The 21,486-nt window shown below is 42.2% G+C and overlaps 1 protein-coding gene across 1 annotated transcript; it reads right to left on the bottom strand.

Annotated features, from left to right (window-relative positions):
• Positions 1-54: 54 nt before the first annotated feature.
• LOC147462298 (uncharacterized) lies at positions 55-966 on the bottom strand. Its single transcript, XM_086483310.1, has 2 exons — positions 752-966; positions 55-550 (listed from the first exon to the last, which is right to left on the bottom strand). The coding sequence occupies exons 1-2, from the start codon at positions 964-966 to the stop codon at positions 55-57; spliced, it is 711 nt and encodes a 236-aa protein (XP_086339436.1).
• Between the last annotated feature and the right edge of the window lie 20,520 nt (positions 967-21,486).

Below are 21,486 nucleotides of genomic sequence, written 5' to 3'. Positions count from 1 at the left end.
TCTGTTTCTTAATGCTTCATATGTTGGAAAAGCTGCAATACCAGACTGCATAAACTAAGCCATTGCCTTCCCCTGCAATGTGGCAGCAAAATGCTCCTTCTTGGTAGCATCATTATGGATCACATTGTATCCACTTGCCATCCACCTGGTCTCAAACTGCCCCACATGACTGTCAGCATCCTCCTTGGATTTCCCGCTGAACTTAGCCGCCCCCACTTTCGGGTTGGGTACTGGTTGAGCCATCACTACAGGTTGTGGTTGGAGTTGATTCACTGGTACTGGTACCGGTACTTGTCCTTGATTTATTTGTCTCAAAGGGTCAAATGGTAATGGTGGTGTGTGTGTTTGAAACTTCAGCCTTCTTGGTCTAAAAACCTGATTGACTGCTAATGCTCCCACAAACCTTTGCAGGTTCAGATTAGAAATCTCCTCATTCTGTTGCTCAAAATCTTCGGTATTGCCAGAAGAAGTACTACTTTGCCTTTCAGGAGTTGACGGTTGACTGCCTTCCTCCTCTTCTTCTATTGCTGCGGATGAACCTACTCCTTGCCTACTACGAAAACGTGTCCAATAAGGATGTTGTGCAGACTGGCGACCATCCTCCTCTTCACTCATACATTAAGTCAGCTTGCCAGTTGCTTGTCGCCTGAGAGCGTACTTCCTCCGAAGTTCCAAGTATCTCCTGAGTTGCCGGATGTTCACAAACGACCAACTTACAAGGAGATTATATATGCCAACCGGATGAATGCACCGGAAGAGGATCACCACTTTGATTCTAATACACTTCTGCACATCCCTAGGCAATTGTGGAAAGTACTCCCACAGAAAAATTCTGTCGTACTCCTGCTTTTCTTCTTCCTCTGTTACCCAATTGCGAAATCTGATTAGCAAATCATTTCCTTCTTCCTCTTCTGACTCCCAATGTCGAAATTCATATAGCAGGTCTGTAACATCCTCCTCTGTCATCAGAAACACTTCAGTCCTCTACGCCACAGGCAAGAAACAGATCCAAAACATTTTGCAGGATCGCCAAAGTGTAATGGGGTTGATCAAGAAAGGCTTATACAGATTCTGCATATTCCCTGATAATTGCCTAACACTTAACCAACCACCAATACAGAACTACACAGTATGTATGCACTTCAAACCTTCAGATACTTCATCGACAAGATCAAAGGAAATACATATATCTCATATTTATACTCAGGATTTCATCAGTTATTCATCAGACATAGATCAGAATCAGAACAGACAATAGACAGATAGATATAACTGCCGCCTTCCATTTCCCATCATCATCACACACCAGCGTCATCCCCTTACTTCCTTACATCATCGAAGATCACAAAAGATACAAAAGCCCCTACGAAAAGTTACATACTTTCACATATTGTCTTTTCCTACTTACTTCCTAATAGGTTTCTGATTATCTCCTGAGTTGATTCTGACCTGATAACTTCCTGATAGGAATCTGAAGTCATCCTGACAGTTCCCTGACTGCATATTAATTATGGTAAAGGTCCCCTTTACCAAGCTGTCTAGACCAACTTGAAGAGCACTTTGAAGACCACACTTTGCTTCAAAATTCTAGCACTTGGAATGCCTTGAGCAATCATCCTATAAGCCCCATATGGAGCCTTTTTGGCCTAACAACCACATAATGCATACACATCTACAACCATCTGCTTGCCCTTCACCTTCAAATCTGCTTTCGCACCTTGGCATGCATCCATAGGCACACATAACCCCGCTTTGCCCTCTTCACATCATCAAAAAACTTTGGATGCACCATCATTGCCCAACCCCCTTGTTGAACATTTATATTCAACCACAAGCATGCTTACTGAACTTTTGAAACCTACAAAGCTAAGCAAACACTAAGCAAACACACATACTTGCAACCATATGGACAAAGTCTTATTCTTGCCTACCACCACCTCTCCTCAATTGGTTTGCCCAATTCCCTTCATAGTCAAACCACCTCAATCAAATACCTATCATTGAGCATGTCCATCCATGTGCAACAACTCCACATAGTTTTGCATCCAAGCATGTAGCCAACCATGCCTATGAATGCTTCCAACATCCTTGCACCACTCCAAGCATCCTCTTGCATACCACCCACTTCGAAAAGAGCATCGTGGTGCACTTCATCCTACTCTTACCCTCCCTCCCAACCTTGTAAAGTAGAGTCCTCTTCAAGAGAACCTTGTAGTTGGTGGCTAGACCGCTACAAAACTGCACTCACTAGCATACCCTTCAACCATGAAGTACATACCTCTCTAGAATGCTTGGTTGAGGCCACAATCTAAGACTTCCCTCCATGCACAATAGGACACATATTCAGCATTGGAACCTCCTTCACCATAGGCTCTTTCTTTATCATCACCAGCTTTGTGTTTGCCTCCCTACCTGTAGGATCCTCAATCCCAGCATTCTCAAGCCCTTCCATAGAAAGTGGGTCAAAAGGCTCAATCATCACCTCTTCCATGCCGACTTTACCTTCTTGCTCTTCAAGCACCTACCCTACTGCCAAATCCTCACATGAGGAAGAAAGAAAATCATTTTGTAACGCATTATCCTGGAGCATAGCATCGACATAAGAGCACGTATACACATTGTGCCCAACTTTATCCCTATCCCTCTCCACCAATCGAACCTAGGTCCACTTCACCATAGCCACTAGGTGCCACGTTTACTTGAATGTCCTCATTTGTAGGCCGAGATAATGTCACTTGCTTTCCATCGACGGACATATCTACCTACACTTTCCCTTGCTCCTCACACACCTACCACATCTTTACCCACATGCAAGAGATCATAATCTTCATACCTCAAATATGAACAATTCATCTTGCAGGTTGCATCCAAAGAACTGATATAGCATGTTTCCACCTCCTCTTCTGTCTCAAGATACATGATTTCTTCTATCTCCATTGCTTCAACCTCATCTGCAAACCTCACTTTTTGACCTTTATCACAAACCAATGGAGCCTGACCAACCATACATGAACTTGCCTATATATTCTCCACCTTGGAACCGCTCACACTTCTTCCAAGGCTAGAACCCCTTTAACTGGCATCTTGGGCATAGAAACAACTCCATCCCTCTACAACCAAAGGCCCCTTGGATCTTCTCACACCGGTAGAATCTCTTCCATTGGCTTTTCCTTCCGTTCCACTGCATCAACCGGCTTTGGCACCGTCAGACTTGACCAACCTTGCCTAGCTTGATGCTTCTTCAAAATCTTTCTAGCTCAAGCTCGTGCAAAGACCAGCTTCATTGCATACAACATAGGTCCATCCACTTCTACATTGTCTCACACATCCTCATGTAGGCAATCCATGAATTTGCTCAACTTCAAAAAATCAGCATTTTTTGCAGCAGTTAGGCACATTTAAAAATCAACTATCTACAATCTTGTAGGCACATTTTGGCATCTTCAACCCAATGAAAATTGAAAAACCTCACCATATCTTCTTCAATAGCACCTGCTCTTCAAAAATAGCCTATCCAGCATCCCGATAACCATGTTCTCACCTTCAACCAAGAGCAATCAGATGCTGCTCCATGGGGAAACATCTTTAAAACCACACACCCTTGGCACACGCACTAATGCTCACTGGCTTTGCAAGACCACCATTCCATGGACACACCTCGATTAGGACCGTTCCAATTCTTCCACAGCACACACCACCTCCATGTGTGTGTGTGTGTGTAATGTTCCTTGAGATAATTCTTGAATAGCATAAGGAGAGCACTTGATTAAAGGTAGAAAATTGAACATTATACCTAATTAGCTTGGCATGAACTACTTGTAAAAGAGAGAAAAAGTTAGATAAATTGACAACAAGACCGGATGGTAAACTTCATGCACCAAAGTTACTACCTTGCAAAAACATTAACTTGTCCCCGGTCTCAATCCCAAGAACTCAAACACCTTCAAAGGTGGAGAGAGCTAGCGGAGAGTGAGGGAAGGGAAGAGGAAGAAGAAGTAGCATACAAGAAAGAAGTAGTTTCCTCTAACTTGGAAAGAAAACAAATAAAAGAAACAGGTGATGAGTACATGGAGCTTGAGGACGGTGAGAAGGAGTGCAAACGGTGACAGCATGCAACAACGTTAGCAAAATGAGGAGCCTCAACCTATTCCCTGAAGATCCACAAGATCAAGTAGAACTCTACAAAGGTTTGTTCCTTCCTTCAACCATCTTTTGATCTCAGATTCTAGAGAGCCAGAATCATATGAAGAAGCTATGCATCAAGAATCCAAAGAAGAATGGATGAAGAGCATACAAGTGGAGATGGACTCATTACATCGCAACCAAACATGGAGTTGGTTGAGTTGCCTAATTGTAAGCGGGCACTGCAGAACAAATGGGTGTATAAGCTGAAGGAAGAAAAAGGTGGGAAGAAATGGTATAAGTCTAGGCTTGTGGTAAAAGGGTTTTCTCAAAAGAAAGGTATTGACTTTAATGAAATATTTTCTCCTATTGTAAAAAAATGAACTCAAATAAGCTTGTCTTAAGCTTTGTGGCTGCTCATGATTTAAATCTCGAGCAAATGGATGTAAATACGGCATTCCCTCACGGTGACTTAGAGGAGGAAATTTACATGCTTCAACCAAAGGGTATGAAGTAAAAGGTAAGGAGAAAATGATTTGTGTATTAAAGAAGAGCTTGTATGGTTTAAAGCAACCATCAAGATAATGGTGGATCATGGATTCAAAAAATGCAACTCAGATCATTGTGTCTACATGAAGAATTTGGGAGATGGGAAGTTCATAATCTTAATGTTGTATGTTGATGATATGCTGATTGCAAGTGCTAACATGTAGGACATCAAAGACCTAAAATAGGAGCTGTCTGAATCTTTTTTCATGAAACATTTAGGTGTTGCAAAGAGGATACTTGGTATGAAGATATCAAGGGATAGGACAAAGAAGACAATAAAGTTATCTCAAGAGGATTACATCAAGAAGGTACTAGAAAGGTTTTCCATGCAAAATGAAAAATATGTTTCTACACCTTTGGTTAGTCACTTTAAAGTAACCAAGGATATGTGTCCAAAGACACAAGAGAAGATAGCCTTTATGTCTAAAGTTCCATGTGTTGCAACGATAGGTTCTCTAATGTATGCGATGTTCTAGACAAGGCCATATATTGCACATGCAATGCGAGTTGTGAGTAGGTTCATGGATAATCTAGGTAAAGAGCATTGACAAGTTGTGAAGTGGATACTTAGGTATCTAAAGGGGACAACCACGAATGCTTTGTATTTTGGAGGCACTGGCATTTTCTTGCAAGGGTATGCTGATGCAAACATGACAAGTGACAAAGACACTTGAAGAAGCACTACTAGCTACATCTTCACAATTGGAGGCACATCAGTAAGTTGGGCTTCAAAGCTACAGAAAGTGGTCTCACTTTCTACCACGGAAGCTGTTAAGGCGGTTACGCCGCTAGCGGAAGCTAAATAGCGAGAACTCAACCAACAACAGAATTTGTCAGACGAGGACGGAGCTTGACCCGCAGGCGCATGGAAACAACTAGGTGGGTGTCGAATCACCTACTCGACCTTCTAACGACAATCACTACTAAGGAAATCAAATCTAAGTTCTAAAATACGCAAGTGACTGAAATCCGTACTACGAACGAATGCTATACGAAACAGGATCTAGAATCATTGAATCGATCTCAAACTCAAGGGGAAGTCTATACACTAGGTAAGAACAACACCCTAAAGACTTGAACTGCAAAATCAACCTATAACCACTTTGTGCGGTAAACGCGTATGAAGACAGGCCAAAAAATACAGGTGATCGAAACTTGACCCCGATGGTACTAATGTGTAGCTCTACTCGTTGTGGTTCTATAGATATGCTGCACGCTCCCTTCCGACACACGAGTTGGAAGAAAACTCACACCGAAGCTCGTAGGAACTTACCACACATAGAAGCCGATAGCGCGCACTCTTGGTATCTGTGTGTAGCTCTCGCCATTGCTAACACAATGGCGGTGTCACTTCTCCAATGGCGGCTCCGTAGCTCGCGTAGCAAGTAGATAAGACTCTCTCTCTCTCACTCTCTCTCACACACAGTCACGGCGCTCAACTCACTTTGATTAATAATCTGAATCTCCCTTAGGTTACAAAAACTTTGGCTTATATACCTCAGCCTTGGAGGTGAGAACATCTCTAACTACTTACATCAGCAAGTGAAATTACTTCGGGATTACAAGCTGGAAACTCAATTGAGTCCCGTTACTTAATGAATGGCTCAAATCAAAATTAATGTCGGAAAGACATTTATTACAATCAATGGCTACAAAATGATGAGTGTGAGCAAAAATGTGGGTGTGATCCTCTGCTGGCTCAACACTCCCCCCCTCCGCGTTCATGTCGTCCCTGACATGACTTTTATGCTTGGTCAATAAAGTACTATCGTCTTGAGCATCTGCAAATGTGATTCGTATCGTAGGTTGCCGATGGTCAAGGTTGGGCCGAATATTTTGCTTTCGTGGGTGAAAAGCCGGTGTAGAAAGCTTCTTCGAATGTTTGCATGTGGAAGCTAGGCAAAAACATAATCCTTTGGTATAGGAGGTGTAACACTTTTGGAGAAGGCTGCAATGAAAGATCGTACATCATATCAGTCACCGTGTCGGCCGTCGATAGTAGACTCGAGGTCGTGGCTTTATCTGGCGCAAACACTTCAATACAAGCTAAGAGAGTCCTGCAGATTTTCTTGAGCATCTGACATGAAAGGTCAGGAGAGCCAGTAAAGAGCTTGATGGTGCCCGTTAGGGTTTTCACCATGTAGGCTTTACCTATTCTCTCTCCTACCTTTGGTCCTGGCATCCTGGGATAATTAAGCCAATTTGGCTTCTTTTCTGCAATCCTGTCATGCTCTTTCCAGTTTCGGACTCTTGGCACCGGGCAGAAGGTTAAATCCTCCCGAATCTCCTTTGGTGCCTCCACCAAGTAGATGAGGTAGGCTGGGTATTTGTTCAGCCAACCTTTCCTCCATCTAGGTTGTGAATCTACTATCTTCTTTGATTGTTCCTCCTTTGTGATGTCGCCTTCGTAAAGAGCGACATACTGCTCCTCCTCTTTCTCTTTTTCGTCTTTAGCACTTCAAATTTCATCAAAGGGAAAGGCAGGCTGGGCTGCATCCACTGTTCATGGAGCACTTTTGTGTCTAGTCCCTGAAGTCTAATGGAAATTAGGAGTCTCTTCTCCCATTCCATTTCCGCCTTGGCACTCTCGTCTGTTGACTTTTCTATTTGGTCATGGAGCCTTTGTTATTCTTCTTTAGTGATTCTTCAAGTCGAGGCCACCTCTTGAGCTGGGGATGGATCTTCAATTGTGGTTGCCTCCCCAGTTTCTGGTAGCTCTATGGCTACTCCACCTAATTCTTCGTGTGGTGTCTCTGCCTCTCTTCTTTGTTGCTCTTGTAGATCTTGGAGCTGTTTGCGGAGGGCCTCATTCTCTGTCCGTAGTGTTTGATTTTCTAATGTGAGCCTCTCCTCTGCGGCCAATGATCCCTCCGCAATGTGCAACCTTTGCACTTGCTCTAATCTCAGCTCTCTTTGTAAGCTTCGGACCTGGTCTTCCAAAGCTGGTATGATGACTCCCTCTTGTTCGGTTCCTGCTCTGCTAGCTCTAGGGGTAGTCCTTAGTCTAGTGATTGTTCTTTCTTGGAGCTCGACTCTTTCCCTTAGCTCAATGAGCTCGTCCTTGGCCGCCTCCAACTCATCCTCTAGCCGCTCCCTTGCTTCCTGTGCACTTGTCACTTCTCTTGAAGCCTCGGCTAGCTGGAGTATCAAGCCGTCTCTCTCATTTTCCGCGTCATAGAGTGATGCTTTATGACTTTCAGATTCAGTCATAGCATTCTCTAATTTTCTCTGCAACTCCGCTTCCCTTTGTTTGGCTGTCTCAATCTCTACTTCCTTTGCCTTGGACCTTTCTTTTATCTTGCTGAGCAGTTCATGCACCATGTGCATGTCTTTTTCATCATCATCTGTCAACTTTAAAGCTCTTTCTGCCACCACCTCCACTGACTTTGGCTCTTCTAGTGCTTTCGGTTCGTCCAGTTTCTCTTCACTTTCTTTTGTACTCTTTGTTTTGTCCTCTGTCCCTCTCCGTTCATCTTGTTTTTGTAGGGTGATCCCATAAACTGCCTCAAGGGCCTCTTCTTTGCTGTATCCTATAGCTACCAGATCCTCATAATCATTTCTCTTTTGCTGAACTGGATCTATCTTCTTTTCTTTGGTCTCGGCTTCTGGCTTTTCCAAATCATCTGTGTCCACCTCTACTGTGGTCTCCTCCATAATTTTTTCCGTCTTCTTCGGGCTTGGTACATCAGTCATAGAGGGATATCTGTCCTCAGCTTTCTTGGCTTTCCCTTTGTCGGCTTGCCCGTCTATCTCTTGAGGCTTAGTAGACTCATCTACTTTCCTTTTCCCCTTGTCGTCTTTTTTCAGCTCAGCGTTTAATTGATGTACCTCCTCTTCAGTGTATGGCTTGACAGGTTGCTGCTCCAGAATAGCCTCTGACTCCTCATAAGCTTTAATATATTGATCGTATTGATCAATATGTGGCCTGGCTGAGCTAGTTCCGACTTTAGTGGGGTCTGGCACCCACTTTTCTTCAAAGTCACCCTTTAGAGCTCTTTCCGCTCTAAACTGCTCCACTAGTCTTTCCATTCTTGCCGCTTTCTGACTTTTAGTTTGCTTGGGAGCAACCTTCTTCTTTACTTTCTTCTTAAGCGGCTCGTCCACATCCTCTTCAGGTTCTGAAACTATTTCTAGTTTCCGGCGTGCTCTTGTGGATGCCCTCTTGGATATTTCGGGTTGTTCTTCCTCCTCGTCGGCCTCTCTAAGCCACTCATTCTGGGAGGGAACCTTTGGCCACTAATCTCTAGCTCCAATAGCTTCATAAGCTATTCTTGTCAGAATTTCCGCTCCTCCTATGTACTTTGGCTTCTCGTTGAGCATGGCAATTACTTGCTCGTGGATGTGTTGAGCGTAATTCACCTCTTTTGGCATATTGCTCTTTAATGCCCATGTGATGGTGGTCGCAATGGCATGGGGTGGTGTCGTATACTTTTGCGGTCTTTTACTGCAAACATGGAGAAACTGGTTATACAGTCGGCAAAGGGTTGCCTCTCTTGGGTCTGCCATATCTCCATAGGTTGCATTCTGTTTCTTGGGCCCATAGACCTCTATGGCCTCCCTTCTTTCCCTGACAGAGCTCCCTTTGTTGTGCAGCTTCAATGCGTCTGCAATGAGCTGTAGAGTGATCTGTACTTCTACTTTCTCTCCATCCATGGCGTCAATGTGGCTTTTCCATCCTTCTGAATGGATGTTGCCAACTCGTACACTCTTCTTGTATCCACACCTGATGGTCTCGAGGTGAAGAAACTGTGCAAGTCTGCCCTTTCCAGGTACCTGCTGATGTCTCTTGACCTGCTATAATCTACCAATTCGTGTGGGATCATCGGTACATCCACCGCTTGCCCTTGAGGATCTCTGAAAGTCCCCTGGTAGATCTTTATTCCCTCTTTCTCCAATACTACTTCCTCCACCCAAGTTTTTGTTGGCTTGAGGGTTTCTTGTGGAATGTCAAAGGGTTCCGCTTCTGCAAGAGCATCTTTGATTGTCGGTCTTTTTCTCTTCGTTGCCGATGACTTGGCGGAATCCATGGATCCTGTAACTCCAATTTCAGAAGTTAGCGTCTTTTTAGTACTGAAAGCCGAAATGAAGCTTTTAACTATCCAAATGACTTGAAAATTGAAACATGAGCTATTCAGGGCCTAAGGATGCAAAGTAGGTGAAAAAATATGCAAAATGGGCTCAAAATCATGCTGGAGACATCATACGCGTATGATGTTTTTTGTGTCAAAATGACTTCATATTGGTTGTGCTTGTAGCTGATAGTGTATACATGAGTATCATATGCTTGGATTTGAGTTTGGATACCATTTGGTCAAGTTTTGGCCAGTTTAATCCAGTTTTGGTTCTTGGCAAAATTTTGAAAGGGATTTGGATTTTATGATCCAAATTGGATAAAACTTGGTGGTTCACTTTCAAATGGCATGTAGATCACTTCTGTTTGGTGGTTGAAGCCCTGAGGTGCCAAAATCACATAGTGAGACATTATACGCGTATGATGTCTTTTAGTGTATTTTTGGACCAAATTTCTCTATAAGCTTGGATTTGGCTTTAGATAGGCTTATTCAGTGGATTTATGAAGTTTGGATAGATTTTGGGCTAAAAATGGCTCTGGAGACATCATACGCGTATGATGTCTTTTTCATCAATTTTGCATGGGATTGGTTCCGTGGACTCCCCATGTACTAGTGAAGGACTATATCTACTCAAATCTTGGTTTGGACTTGAGTATGTTGGATTTGGGCCAAAAATAGGCTTTAGGTGAAGGATTTTCCCTCAATTGGGCTAATGGGGTGATCCTCTTGACCAAATGGTTCCAAATTTAATATGTAGCATGTATTAGGTATATATAATGGATGTATGATGACAAATGAGCAGTTTTGGCTCTGTAAGTGCAAATAGACATCATACGCGTATGATGTCTTTTGTGTCAAAATGGTGCTTTTTGGTTCCAGATAGCTTGTAGATGTGTTGATCAACATCCTACAAAGTTTCAATGAGTTTGGAGTTATTTTGACAAAATTAGGACCAAAAATCAATTTTATGGCCTACTTTGCGTCTTTTTGGTTTTCCTTGGGTTTTCTAACTCCAATTCTCATGATACTTGGTCCATAGGATGTGATTAACATGTGGAATGAGGCTATGCACTCAAATGTTGAAATGGATGTGAAATTCATGCTGTGAGACATCATACGCGTATGATGTCTTTTCTTGAAATGTTAGTCTTTTGTGCAAAGAATGCTTTGTGCTAGTGCCCTAAGCCCTGCTAACTAGTTTCCAACTTAAAAAGTCATCGGTTTAGCTAAAAAGCCTCCTTATAGGCATTTCAGTCTTCGAAGTCGTCTTTTTGCCTTGGAGTTGAATTTCTTCCACTTTTCTTCTCGAGAGTTGCATTTCCAGCTCATTGGATATGTTGTGAAGCCATCTATTTGGTTGGACTTGACTTTGGCTCCCCGTTCTCCATCTTTCTCCTTTTGGTTGCCCGAAAGCGTCTTTTTCACCATCGGTAAGTGAATCAGCTTTCTTTTGGGTTTTGCTTGCAAACATAAGTCATCCATGTATATTTGAAGCTGCTTGTGAAGTTTCATTTCATTCGGTCGTCAATTTCAGCCGTTATGCCAAAATGACGCTTTGTGTGTTCGCAGCCAAATCGGTTGTTCCGACCTACTTTTGGTGGTCCAAACCTAGAGATACTCCATGGTTGCATTGCCCTCGATGTTGTTAAGCTTCCTGAGAAGTTTTGTGTCGTTTCGACAACTTTTTCATGTTTGCCTCTTGCAGGCTCTGTTGACCTAGGGTTTTTCCAGTCGTTCTTTCTCGAGCTTTGAGTGTTAGAAACCCATATTCTATACTAGGGTAACCCAACTATAAGTTCATGCAAGGTTTGGTTAGGCGGTTGTGCCACTACCTAGCGTTCTTCCCCATTCCCCGTCTGCTCTTGTTTCTTTGTTTTGGTCAGTTTTCGCGACAAAAGTTAATGATAAGCATCAAAAGCTTATAGCAACGAGTCTACCTCTCATGTCTGGTGTCCTCTGAGCTCTCGTAGCAGTCGTAGAAGGCTGTAGAAGGTTGGATGCTCCTGTGTGCTCTTTGCTCTCTCCAAGAAGGTAATAGTGGAAATGAGCTTGAAAGTGATGTGAAAAATACTTAACTTCGGACTTCCCGGATCACTTGTTACCAAATTTGACATGTGCTCCTATCTCGTCGTGAAATGCACTTTAGGATTTGAAATTTCTCAATTTGGACTCCGTTTGACCTGTTTCTGAGAAATCTGTCCACTTTGCCAAAATTCTGTCATTTCGGGCTTTCCGCAACTTTTCCCGAATTGTACTCAATTTTTACCATGGGTTGCCCCTATCATTAGGATCATCACCATCTATTCTTTTCTTTTTTCCGATCTCATTTCACCTGCTTTTTTATTTTTCTTTTACTTTTATTAAGAAAATTATAAAAAATAAAGGAAAATAGCAAATTGAAGCCAAAAAAATCCAAACATGCACGATAAATAGCTGGTAACCCTGTGTATATGAATATACACTTATTTGTGATTTCTAGACTTGGATTACCACTATTTCCACTTTTTAGCTTCAAAAACACTCTTATTTAATGATATTTACACGTCTAGAGACCCAAATTCATCATTTGATCTCTTCTTGTTGCAAAACAAGGTATATAAGGGCATAAATATTATCAATATCCGCAATCAAACATAAAAATTGCAAAATCATGTAAGACACTGTCCTTGTAATATAATTTTTGTTTTTCTTTGTTTTTGTCGCTTGTAGCTGCTTTGTAGCTCCTGTATACCTGTATACCTCCCCCCCTCCTAGTCTGAGTCCTCCCGGACGACTATGAAGTGTCTGTGGGCGAAACATTGTAGTTGTTTTGGTCATAAGTTCCCAATGCAATTGTAGAGCGATGATACAACAGTCTTTCCAATAAAGCTGCTCTTTGTTTGATTGAAGGATTGGTGGTCGGGTTTTGGGTTGGTTTTGGCACTTCGGTAGTAAAATCAGTAGATGGATTCTTCTTTACCTTGTTGTTCTTCTTCACAATCCAAATCTGCTTCCCCTTCGCTTGTGCTTGCCACAAACTCTTTGCGACCCAAACCTGCTTTGTTCTTTGTGTTGATTTCCTCGACTGGAAATACCTAGGAGTTTCCGTTGATTGTACTGAAGGGAGTTCCTGTTTACAAATCTTTGGGATCCAAATTTGCTTGCTATAGCTTTGTGCCGTCATGAACTTCTTTGGAATCCAGATCTGTTTCACTGTCCTTGATTGTCTGGAATCACTCCGTTGTCTGGTATTGAAGACTCTGTTTTCCACCTTTGTGTTCTCTGGCGCAACCTTTTTTGGTCTCCATACCAACTTTGACTCCGTTTTTTCCCAAGGTTGAGCTGTTATATTATTGCTTGTCTTCCTTATCCACTGTTGAGAATTCCTCGTCCAAGAGTAATCCGGTTGTATAGAAACTTTTGGTTGCCATTGCTTCTTCTTTTTCTCTGGTTGTTGTTTACCTTTGTCTTTGGATTCCTCCTTTGGAGTTGGCTCTTCTCCTTTGGTGAACTTAACTGATTGACTTTCACCTTCGTATTTGATAAGCACTGATTTAGAGCCCCAGTCAATCATTGCATTGTATTGCTTCTGCCATGGTTGTCCTAGCAATAATGGATGTTGTGTAGCTTGGTCTTCAACCACGTAAAACATATGAGGATACACATACTGGTTAATCTGTATATGTAAAACTGTGCATCCGACAGTTTTGATTGAATTCTCAGAGTAACTCTTTAACTCTTGCTTGGTAGTTTGCAATTTAGTGTCATTTGTCAATTGTCTATACAAACTGAGTGAAAGTAGGTTAGTTTGAGCTCCTGAATCCAGTAGTGCTCTGGCTTTGATTTGGTTGGTTCCTACTTTGCATTCAATGATGGGTTCTTCTTTGTCATTTTCCATTTCTGTTATACTGACTGCGTTTATTCGTATTGCTCCTGCATTGCGCTGCTCCTGACGTAGTAGTCTTCTTTTCTCCATTCTTTCCTTTGCCTCGGCTTGCGCTTCCTCCACAATCTTTTTCTTTTTCTGGACACGCATCTTTTCTTGATGTATTTTGAGAAGCATGTCTTGGGTTAGCGGCAAAAGATACTTTTTTACTCTGCATCCACTAATCCAATTGGGCATTTCTTCTCCGTCTAATGTAGCAAGCTTGACGGCTCCACTTGGTGATAGATCTTTAATCACCAGAGGTGCCATCCCTCGCTTTTTAAGCTTCTTAGCATGCTGTTTCAGAGTGTAAACTAGGACATAGTCCCCAACCTTAAACTCTTTAGTCCGCACATGCTTATCAAAAAATTCCTTTTGTCGCCTTTTTGAGCGTAGATAGAAGCTACTGCTTTTAGGCAAAGCTCGTCTAGCTTTTCCAGGTCATCTATTCTATCAGAAAGCTTGTGCCCTTTCCACTCTAGATCCTTAGCCACCCTTAAGGTTGAAATCAAGAATTCTATTGGTAAGATAGCATTTAGCCCAAAAACCATGTTATATGGGGTCATTCCTATTGATGTTTTATATGCTACCCTATATGCCCATAATGTTGAATGCAACTTCTGGTCCCAATCAGTTCTCGACTCAGATACAATCTTCGTAAGGACCGTGCATATGATTTTGTTTGTTGCTTCAGCTTGTCCGTTTGCTTGTGGATGATACGGGGCTGATTTCCTATGGATTACCATGAATTCATCTAGAAGGATCTCTATCACTTCATTTATAAAATGTGTGCCTCGATCACTCACAATTTCTATTAGCAATCCATATCGTACAAAGACGTATTCATATAGAAATTGTTCCGTGGTCCTGGCATCTGCTTTTTGAGTTGCCTTTGCTTCGACCCACTTTGTTAGATAGTCTGTAGCCACAACGATGTATTGTGCATGAGTCTTATATGCAGGAGGTGAAATGGGTCCGACATAATCAATCCCCCATTTTGCAAAAGCTCTTGCTCCCATCATTGGTCTAAGCGGCATATCATCTCTTTTAAGTGGTACTTTGGTCTGCTGACAGTCATCACACCGTTTAACGTATTCCTCAGCGTCCGTATGTAATGTTGGCCACCATATTCCTGCTGCTAAGACAAGTTTTGTTGTCTTATCACCTGAGAAATGGCCTCCAGCTACTCCTCCATGAGCTTGCTCCAGGATTATCACATACTCAGACTCTGATGCGCAAATCCTAAGCTGGTTGTCTTTACCTCTCTTATAGAGTTGATCTCCTATTAAAGCGTAATCTCTAGCTTCTATCTCTACAGATTTCTGACGAGCTTTTGACGTTCCTTCTGTGAAAGTTCTATTTGTGAGATATTCAACAATATACTGACTCCATTCCGGAGCTATCATTACGATATAATGTCGAATACTCTGCTGGCGGTTTTGATGAACATACAATACATACAATGACATATTCATGTACGCTTTCTTTCATTCCTGGCCAATAGACTCCCAATTGTGACAAATTACTATATGTGTTCCTTCTTGAACAATGAAATGCACATTCCTGAACATGTGCTTCGTGCAGATATATATTATATTCCTCAAGATTGATGCATAGTCTTAAAACATGATCATTTCCCAATTGATACTTTCCTGCAACTAATTGAAGATTCTTGGATTGCTGAATAGCAATATGTTTCTTGCTGTATTCTCTTCTATCAAACTCTCCTCCATAGGTTAATAGGCTAACGACATTTTGAAACCACTTCGGTATCATTTCTATGTTGAACAAGTATGCGTCTGGCATGTCGTCATCTACTCCTATAGGGTCTTCTCCATTCGTCAATCGCGAAAGATGATCAGCTCTAAGATGTGTTTTTCCTTTCTTTACTACTACCGTGAAGTCGAATTCCAGTAAGATAATGAACCATCTCACTATTCTCCCGGTATTGCATGGTTTATTCACTAGGTAGAGCAAGGCTTGGTGATCCGTAAAAAACACAAACTTGTTGGCTAAAAGATAATGCCGAAATTTCTTCACAGCATATATCATTCCTAATCCTTCTCGCTCTGTTGTGGTGTAATTCTTCTCTGCATTGTTGAGCTATCGACTGGCGTAACAGATAGGAAAATCCATGTTTCCTTCTTCTGGCTGAGCCATAATGCATCCTATTGCATATGCCGAAGCATCTATATGCACATGGAATATCTTCTCCCAATCTGGTGATTTCAAGACTGGAGCAGTAATGAGTGCCTATTTCAATTTCTTGAATGATTCCTCACACTCCTCCGTCCATTCAAAGTTCACTATTAGCTTGTAAAGTGGTTGGCCTATTATAGCGTACATGTAAATGAATCGTCTATAATATCCGCAATGTCCCATAAATCTCTGTACTTGTTTCGCATTGGTTGGTCTAGGCATATCCACTATAACTTTTATCTTCTCTATATCCGTGGATATTCCGTTTTTTGAGACAATATGTCCCACAATTCTGCCCTGTCGGACCATAAACACACATTTCTCAGGATTGAGACAAATGCGATATGTCCTACATTTCTCAAATACTTTTCTTAGGTGTTCTAGATGCTCATCTCTCAGAAGAGAATGTACACATAAGTCATCCATGTATATTTCTAGAAAAAACCTTAAGTATTCTTTGAAAGCATGCGTCATCAGCCTCTGGAAGGTTGCGGGAGCATTGGTTAGACCAAACGGCATAACCCGATAAGCATAAATTCCCCACTCCGTTGCAAAAGCTGTTTTATGTTGATCTTCCAGTGCTATGGCTAGCTGGTTATATCCTAAAAAACCATCAAGAAAGGAGTATGCTGTTTTTCCTGATACACGCTCTAGAACATGATCAGTTATCAGCAGGGGATAATTGTCCCGGATTGTTGCAGCATTCACTTTCTTTAAGTTGACACACACTCGGAGTTTTCCGTTCTTCTTGGGTACCACCACAATCGGAGATACCCAATCGGTGTGTTCAATCTCGTATATGAATTCAGCTTCCATTAGCTTATCTATCTCTTCTTTGATTCGCTTAGCAAACGTATCATTATATGTGTATGGTCTCTGTCTGCTAGGCTTTGCGTCTTGTTTTAGTGGGATTGTGTGTTGGCATATCGATAGGTCAACTCCCTTTAAGTCCTTATAATACCATGAAAACACATCCCTGTACTCTCTGAGAAGACTTAAAAGTCTCTCTTCCTCGCCTGGAGACAAATCTGTGGCTATGTACACCGGTCTAGGTGTCTCACCTGGAGCTGCTAAATCACCTTTTTTTGCATCCTCCGGTACGTCATAAGATTCGTTCTCCCTTCTCTCTCGAATAGGTTGGGTTAATACCAGCTTCCTATCCTCAATTGTGAATTTCTTGTAGTGAGAGGGAACATCCATGTTTTCCTTGATTTTGGCATTTTCGTCCTCTCCACTCTCAATTTCTGTCGTCCAAACTTCTTTCAGAGTTTTCTTGAGCTCTTTGTACTTGTTTCTACGTTCTAACTTGGACTCCGTGTGTTCTCTATTGCGCTTGTTCTTTTCTGATTTTTCTGTTTAAGTTTTCGTTTCATTCCTTCGAACTTGATTTCTTGAGCTTCTTTTGTCTTTTCGTAAGCTCTTTTGCTCATTGCCTTTCATTCTTCCCGAAATCTTGTCCTTAACACAATCTTCCACCTTTGCTAGCATTAGGAATTGATTTTTTTCTCTTATTCTAGGCATCGGATTGCTTCTACCCCCCTTTGTTTTTCTCTTTGCTCTATAGCGTTTCTGGCGTTGTTTAGTTTGGTTCGGAAAATCGTAAAATCGGACATCCGTTATAGTTTCTTCGTTTCCGCTTGAATTGTCCGTTGACTCGTTGTCTGCTTCACTTCCCCACTCTGGATGATCGGGAATGTCGGGAAACACCTCTTCTTCATCTTCCTTTTCCAGTGTATCGTTCTTTTCAGTTTCTTTTTCGAGTACAGTTCTCAACATGAAGTACAGAACCACATCGTACCCGTCCTTGTCGCAAAATTTTGTTGTGGGACCATCCGGAATTGCACAAACATCTAGGGTTGCTAGAATGTGTGTCCATTCTAATGGTTCAAGCGTGTCCTCTGGAAAGGGTTCTCCTATATAAACTTCGTCTTCGATAGCCCTTTCTAAAACACATTCTTCTCACCTCAAACTTCCACATTTTGAGGCTCCACACATCCATAACTCCTTGGGCTTACCTAACCAAGCTGGAAATTTGGATCCCGCCAAAGTAGCTGAATCAAACTCCTCTACCGGTGTTCGGTTCACATCTTTGTAGCTATGGTCTTTCAGGTTCACACGTGTAGTGGTTTCCATATTTCTCATGTATATGTGATCGTAGCCCCAATCCTGGACCATTTTCAATTGTCTCATGAATGGTCTTCCCAGTATGATATCATAGTTATTCTCCTTGCCAAAATTGACAATAGCAAAAGTATGCTCGTATTCAATGCCGGAAGAAGTTACTACGACTTTCTCTAATAACCCCATAGGTTTCTCGATGTGTCCATATGCTAATTGGAGTTTCAACCTAGTCTTCCTTATTGCTGGTTTCCCCCATTTTTTCCAGATTTCTTTTGTAGCAATGGCTACCCCAGCTCCGTTGTCTAGTATTGCCATCGTGTTCACTCCTTGGAATTCAACTGGTAAGGTTGTATTCCCCTCTTCACCTTCGCAATACTCTCCGACCTTGTTTAAGGGTACAGGCTTAGCGTTCTTTTGTGGTTTGCTCAGCTCTTGTATACCCTCTTGCAGTCTCGATGTTGGGTCTTTTATCCCAAATTTCTCCAAGCATTTTCCTACAGTGGTCCACATATGTGGTCTTAGCCTCAAAAGCTCAGCTAGAGTGATAGTGCATGTCCCTGGTGTTGACAAGATCTCTATCAATCCTTACGAGTCCATGACTTTTTCTGATGAAATTCTTCGTGAGGGAAGTGCTCTAATCTCGGATTTTGCTTCATACTCTCCTAAGTATGAAGGTAAGGTATTCAGTGAATGAGGTTTGCTCTCCATTGTTCTAACAGAGCACCCATCTCCCCAGTAAGATTGCAGATCCAAGTCCACTTGAGATCCTGCCTCAAATTCCACTATGGGAGGATTCCTGATGTCTTTTTCCCAATTTGTCTTATTAGCTTGGAACCTTAGCTCGTTTGCGAAGGTTGCCTCTCTCACTTGTTTCCAAAATTCATTGTAATCCTCATCTCTTCCGTAGGACCTCTGTATGACTAGATGAAAACTCTCTATCTCCTGATCGGTTGTGTTCAATACTATGCAGTCATCCTTGTGTGTATTTTCAGGCTTTTGTGCACTGGAAGTCTTTTCAGCTACCCGTGAAACGATATTCTCTTACTGAATTGGGTCTTCCGTTCCACAATTCATTGTTTCTCTTGGTGGTTCTAATAAGGATTGTGCAGTCTCGATCATTCTCTGGCACATTTCAAGTCTTTGCTTTTCCAATTCCGCGTTTGGGTATGTCATCCACCTCTGTTCTTGTGTTTGGTTGTTCTTTAACCTAGCTTCGTAAGCTCTCATCAGTGCGTCCAATGGTTCGTGTACTTTGTCGACTAGCACTAATCCCCCTGAGCTTAAGCTCGTTGTTTCTTTGATACTCTTTTGTTTCGTTCTTTCCGGGCTCATCTCTCGTTTCCCGTTTTGACTCTCAAGTTTTTCTAATCTATCTTTAGTTCGCTTTAGTTCCTCAGCTAGAATAGCGTCTTCACGTTCTTTTCTCAACTTCATGCGTGCTTTTCTAGCTTTCCACGTGTTTCTCTGACTCCGCGGTCCTTGACTAACCACTTCAGCCGCTAACTTTCCCTTCTCAGGTTCTCTAGTGGTTTTCTTAGCTTGAGCTCTAGTAACAACTTGCGTTGGTATCAGAGTTTCATTTTCAGACCCACTGCTGGTAGGAATAGTTTCTAGCATATTCAATGTCGTCTTTTGCACTTTGTTTGGATTCTTTGAACAATCCTCAATGAAGTGAGTAACCCCACACTCAGTGCAATAAGCGTTAATTCTAATGATTTCCGTATGTGGACAAACATTCATCAGATGGTCACCTCCACACTTGTAACAGGGTCCTTGTGCTGGTCTTGGTCCCACTTGATTCGTCCTTTGTGGATAGGATGGTCTTTGTCCTGTTAACCCTCCATGAGCTATGAACATCAATGTTCTTACGTCCAAATTGTATCTCTCTTCATCAGAAGCACTTGTAATTGTTGGTGTTCCAACATTCCCAATCATGCCCCATGGTTCTGGTTGTTTGGGTTCTTCTGGTGGGTAATACACAGTTGGAGACATGTGTGCACCAGATTCTTCATAATAGGCTTGAACAGGCACTAGGGCTTGTTCTTTCTGATTCTCTAAGGTTGGTATTGGATATACCTGAGGTGGTGCTAATTGAGCAGGAGGTGCATACTGACGCTCCCTTACATACCCTTTGTTGTAATAGCACTCGTCTGTTGGGTGGTTTGTCCATTTTTGTTCAATAGCGCACCATTTCAGTGGTTTTGGCAATGGTTTTTGGAATGGTGCCATCCTTTTTAGAGCCTTTTCTATCGTTTGCTCTACATTTGGCATGGTTGTTGTTTGAACATTATTTTAAGCGGTAATCTCGCTCGCTACGGAGGAAGAGCTACTGAATGCAAAATCTGTATCCGCTGACACCTCTCCATAAACCGTACAGTTATCCACTAAGTACAATGCTTCTCTTGTTACTTGCTCGAAACTTGTACAAGCTTTCAAGTGCAAGTCCTTCTTGAGAGTGTCGTTTCTCAATCCTTCAATAAAGAGAACAGATAGTCTGTCATCCTGTGGTCGTTCACGTACTGGACATCTCTCAATGTATTGTTTGAAGCGAAGTGAAGCTTCCTTCACTTTTTCGTGTTCTCTCTGCTTAAAAGCATATATTTGTGAGACCGTATTGTGCTTAATCCCTCGTTTTGAGAATTCCTCAGCAAACTCTCTTAGCAAATGGTCAATGTCATGGAATCCACCTATGTTCAGTGGTTGAAACCATGTCAATGCCGTACCTTCTAGAGTAAGACCAAATCCCTCGTATTGTGTATGAAAATCGGTTATCTGCTCAGCTCTTAAGACTTGCTTAAAGAGTGACACATGTGCATACGGATCTCCTGAACCACCATACTTCTTTGGCATACACTTGGCTACTTGAGATGGTCTCATACGTCTATGGTCTGCTACCAATCTCATTGCTCCTGTGTCCTGGCTAAAGCTTCTCTAGCATCATGGACTTCATGGGTTACCCTTGTCGGTTCCCCTGCTCTGAATCTGCTACTAGGAGGTAATTGTGATGGTTCCGCTTCGAACCTTGGACCTGGAGTGGTATATGTGGGGATTGGAACTGCACTACCTCGATTCGTATCCATTGACTCTCTGGAATGTAGTGATCCCATTGGTCCGGGCTTCGAGTACTGAGTTTGACTGAAAGAGTCAGCAGCCTGAGTTCTTTGTCCTCCTGTCGTCATTGGGTTTTGCACTCCATTTGTTGGTGCTGGTCTTTGTGAGCTAGAAGTAACATAATACTGATGTAGTGGTCCCCCAAAGTATGTATATCCTTCTAATTCTTTCTTGCCCATTGTTGAGTATTGCCTCCCATACTTGTCGTAAGCGGCAATTTTCACTTCCGATCCCTCTGTGTAGGTAAAGACATAAAGTCTTTTTTGATATGTCAACTCTCCGGTGTAGGGTTCTTCACATCTATACTAGAGATCTTGCTCCCCATTATTATATTTGTATAGCCCCACATAGATGTTATCAGTGTTGATCCTTGTAGTTTCATTCTCTCTTCTTAACCTCGCATCAGGG

The sequence above is a fragment of the Adiantum capillus-veneris genome, chromosome 2 (assembly GCF_014529385.1).
Source record: "Adiantum capillus-veneris isolate H3 chromosome 2, ASM1452938v2, whole genome shotgun sequence".
Taxonomy (NCBI): domain Eukaryota; kingdom Viridiplantae; phylum Streptophyta; class Polypodiopsida; order Polypodiales; family Pteridaceae; genus Adiantum; species Adiantum capillus-veneris.
The sequence above is the reverse complement of the archived record's forward strand: the minus strand, read 5'-3'. Positions and strand labels throughout refer to the sequence as shown.

Excerpts from the sequence above, each read along its gene's own strand:
- LOC147462298 (XM_086483310.1), bottom strand. The coding sequence starts at position 966 with ATGACAGAGGAGGATGTTACAGACCTGCTATATGAATTTCGACATTGG. Across the intron at positions 551-751 it reads AAAGTGGTGATCCTCTTCCG|GCAAGGAGTAGGTTCATCCG; the intron begins GTGCATTCATCC and ends TTTTCGTAGTAG.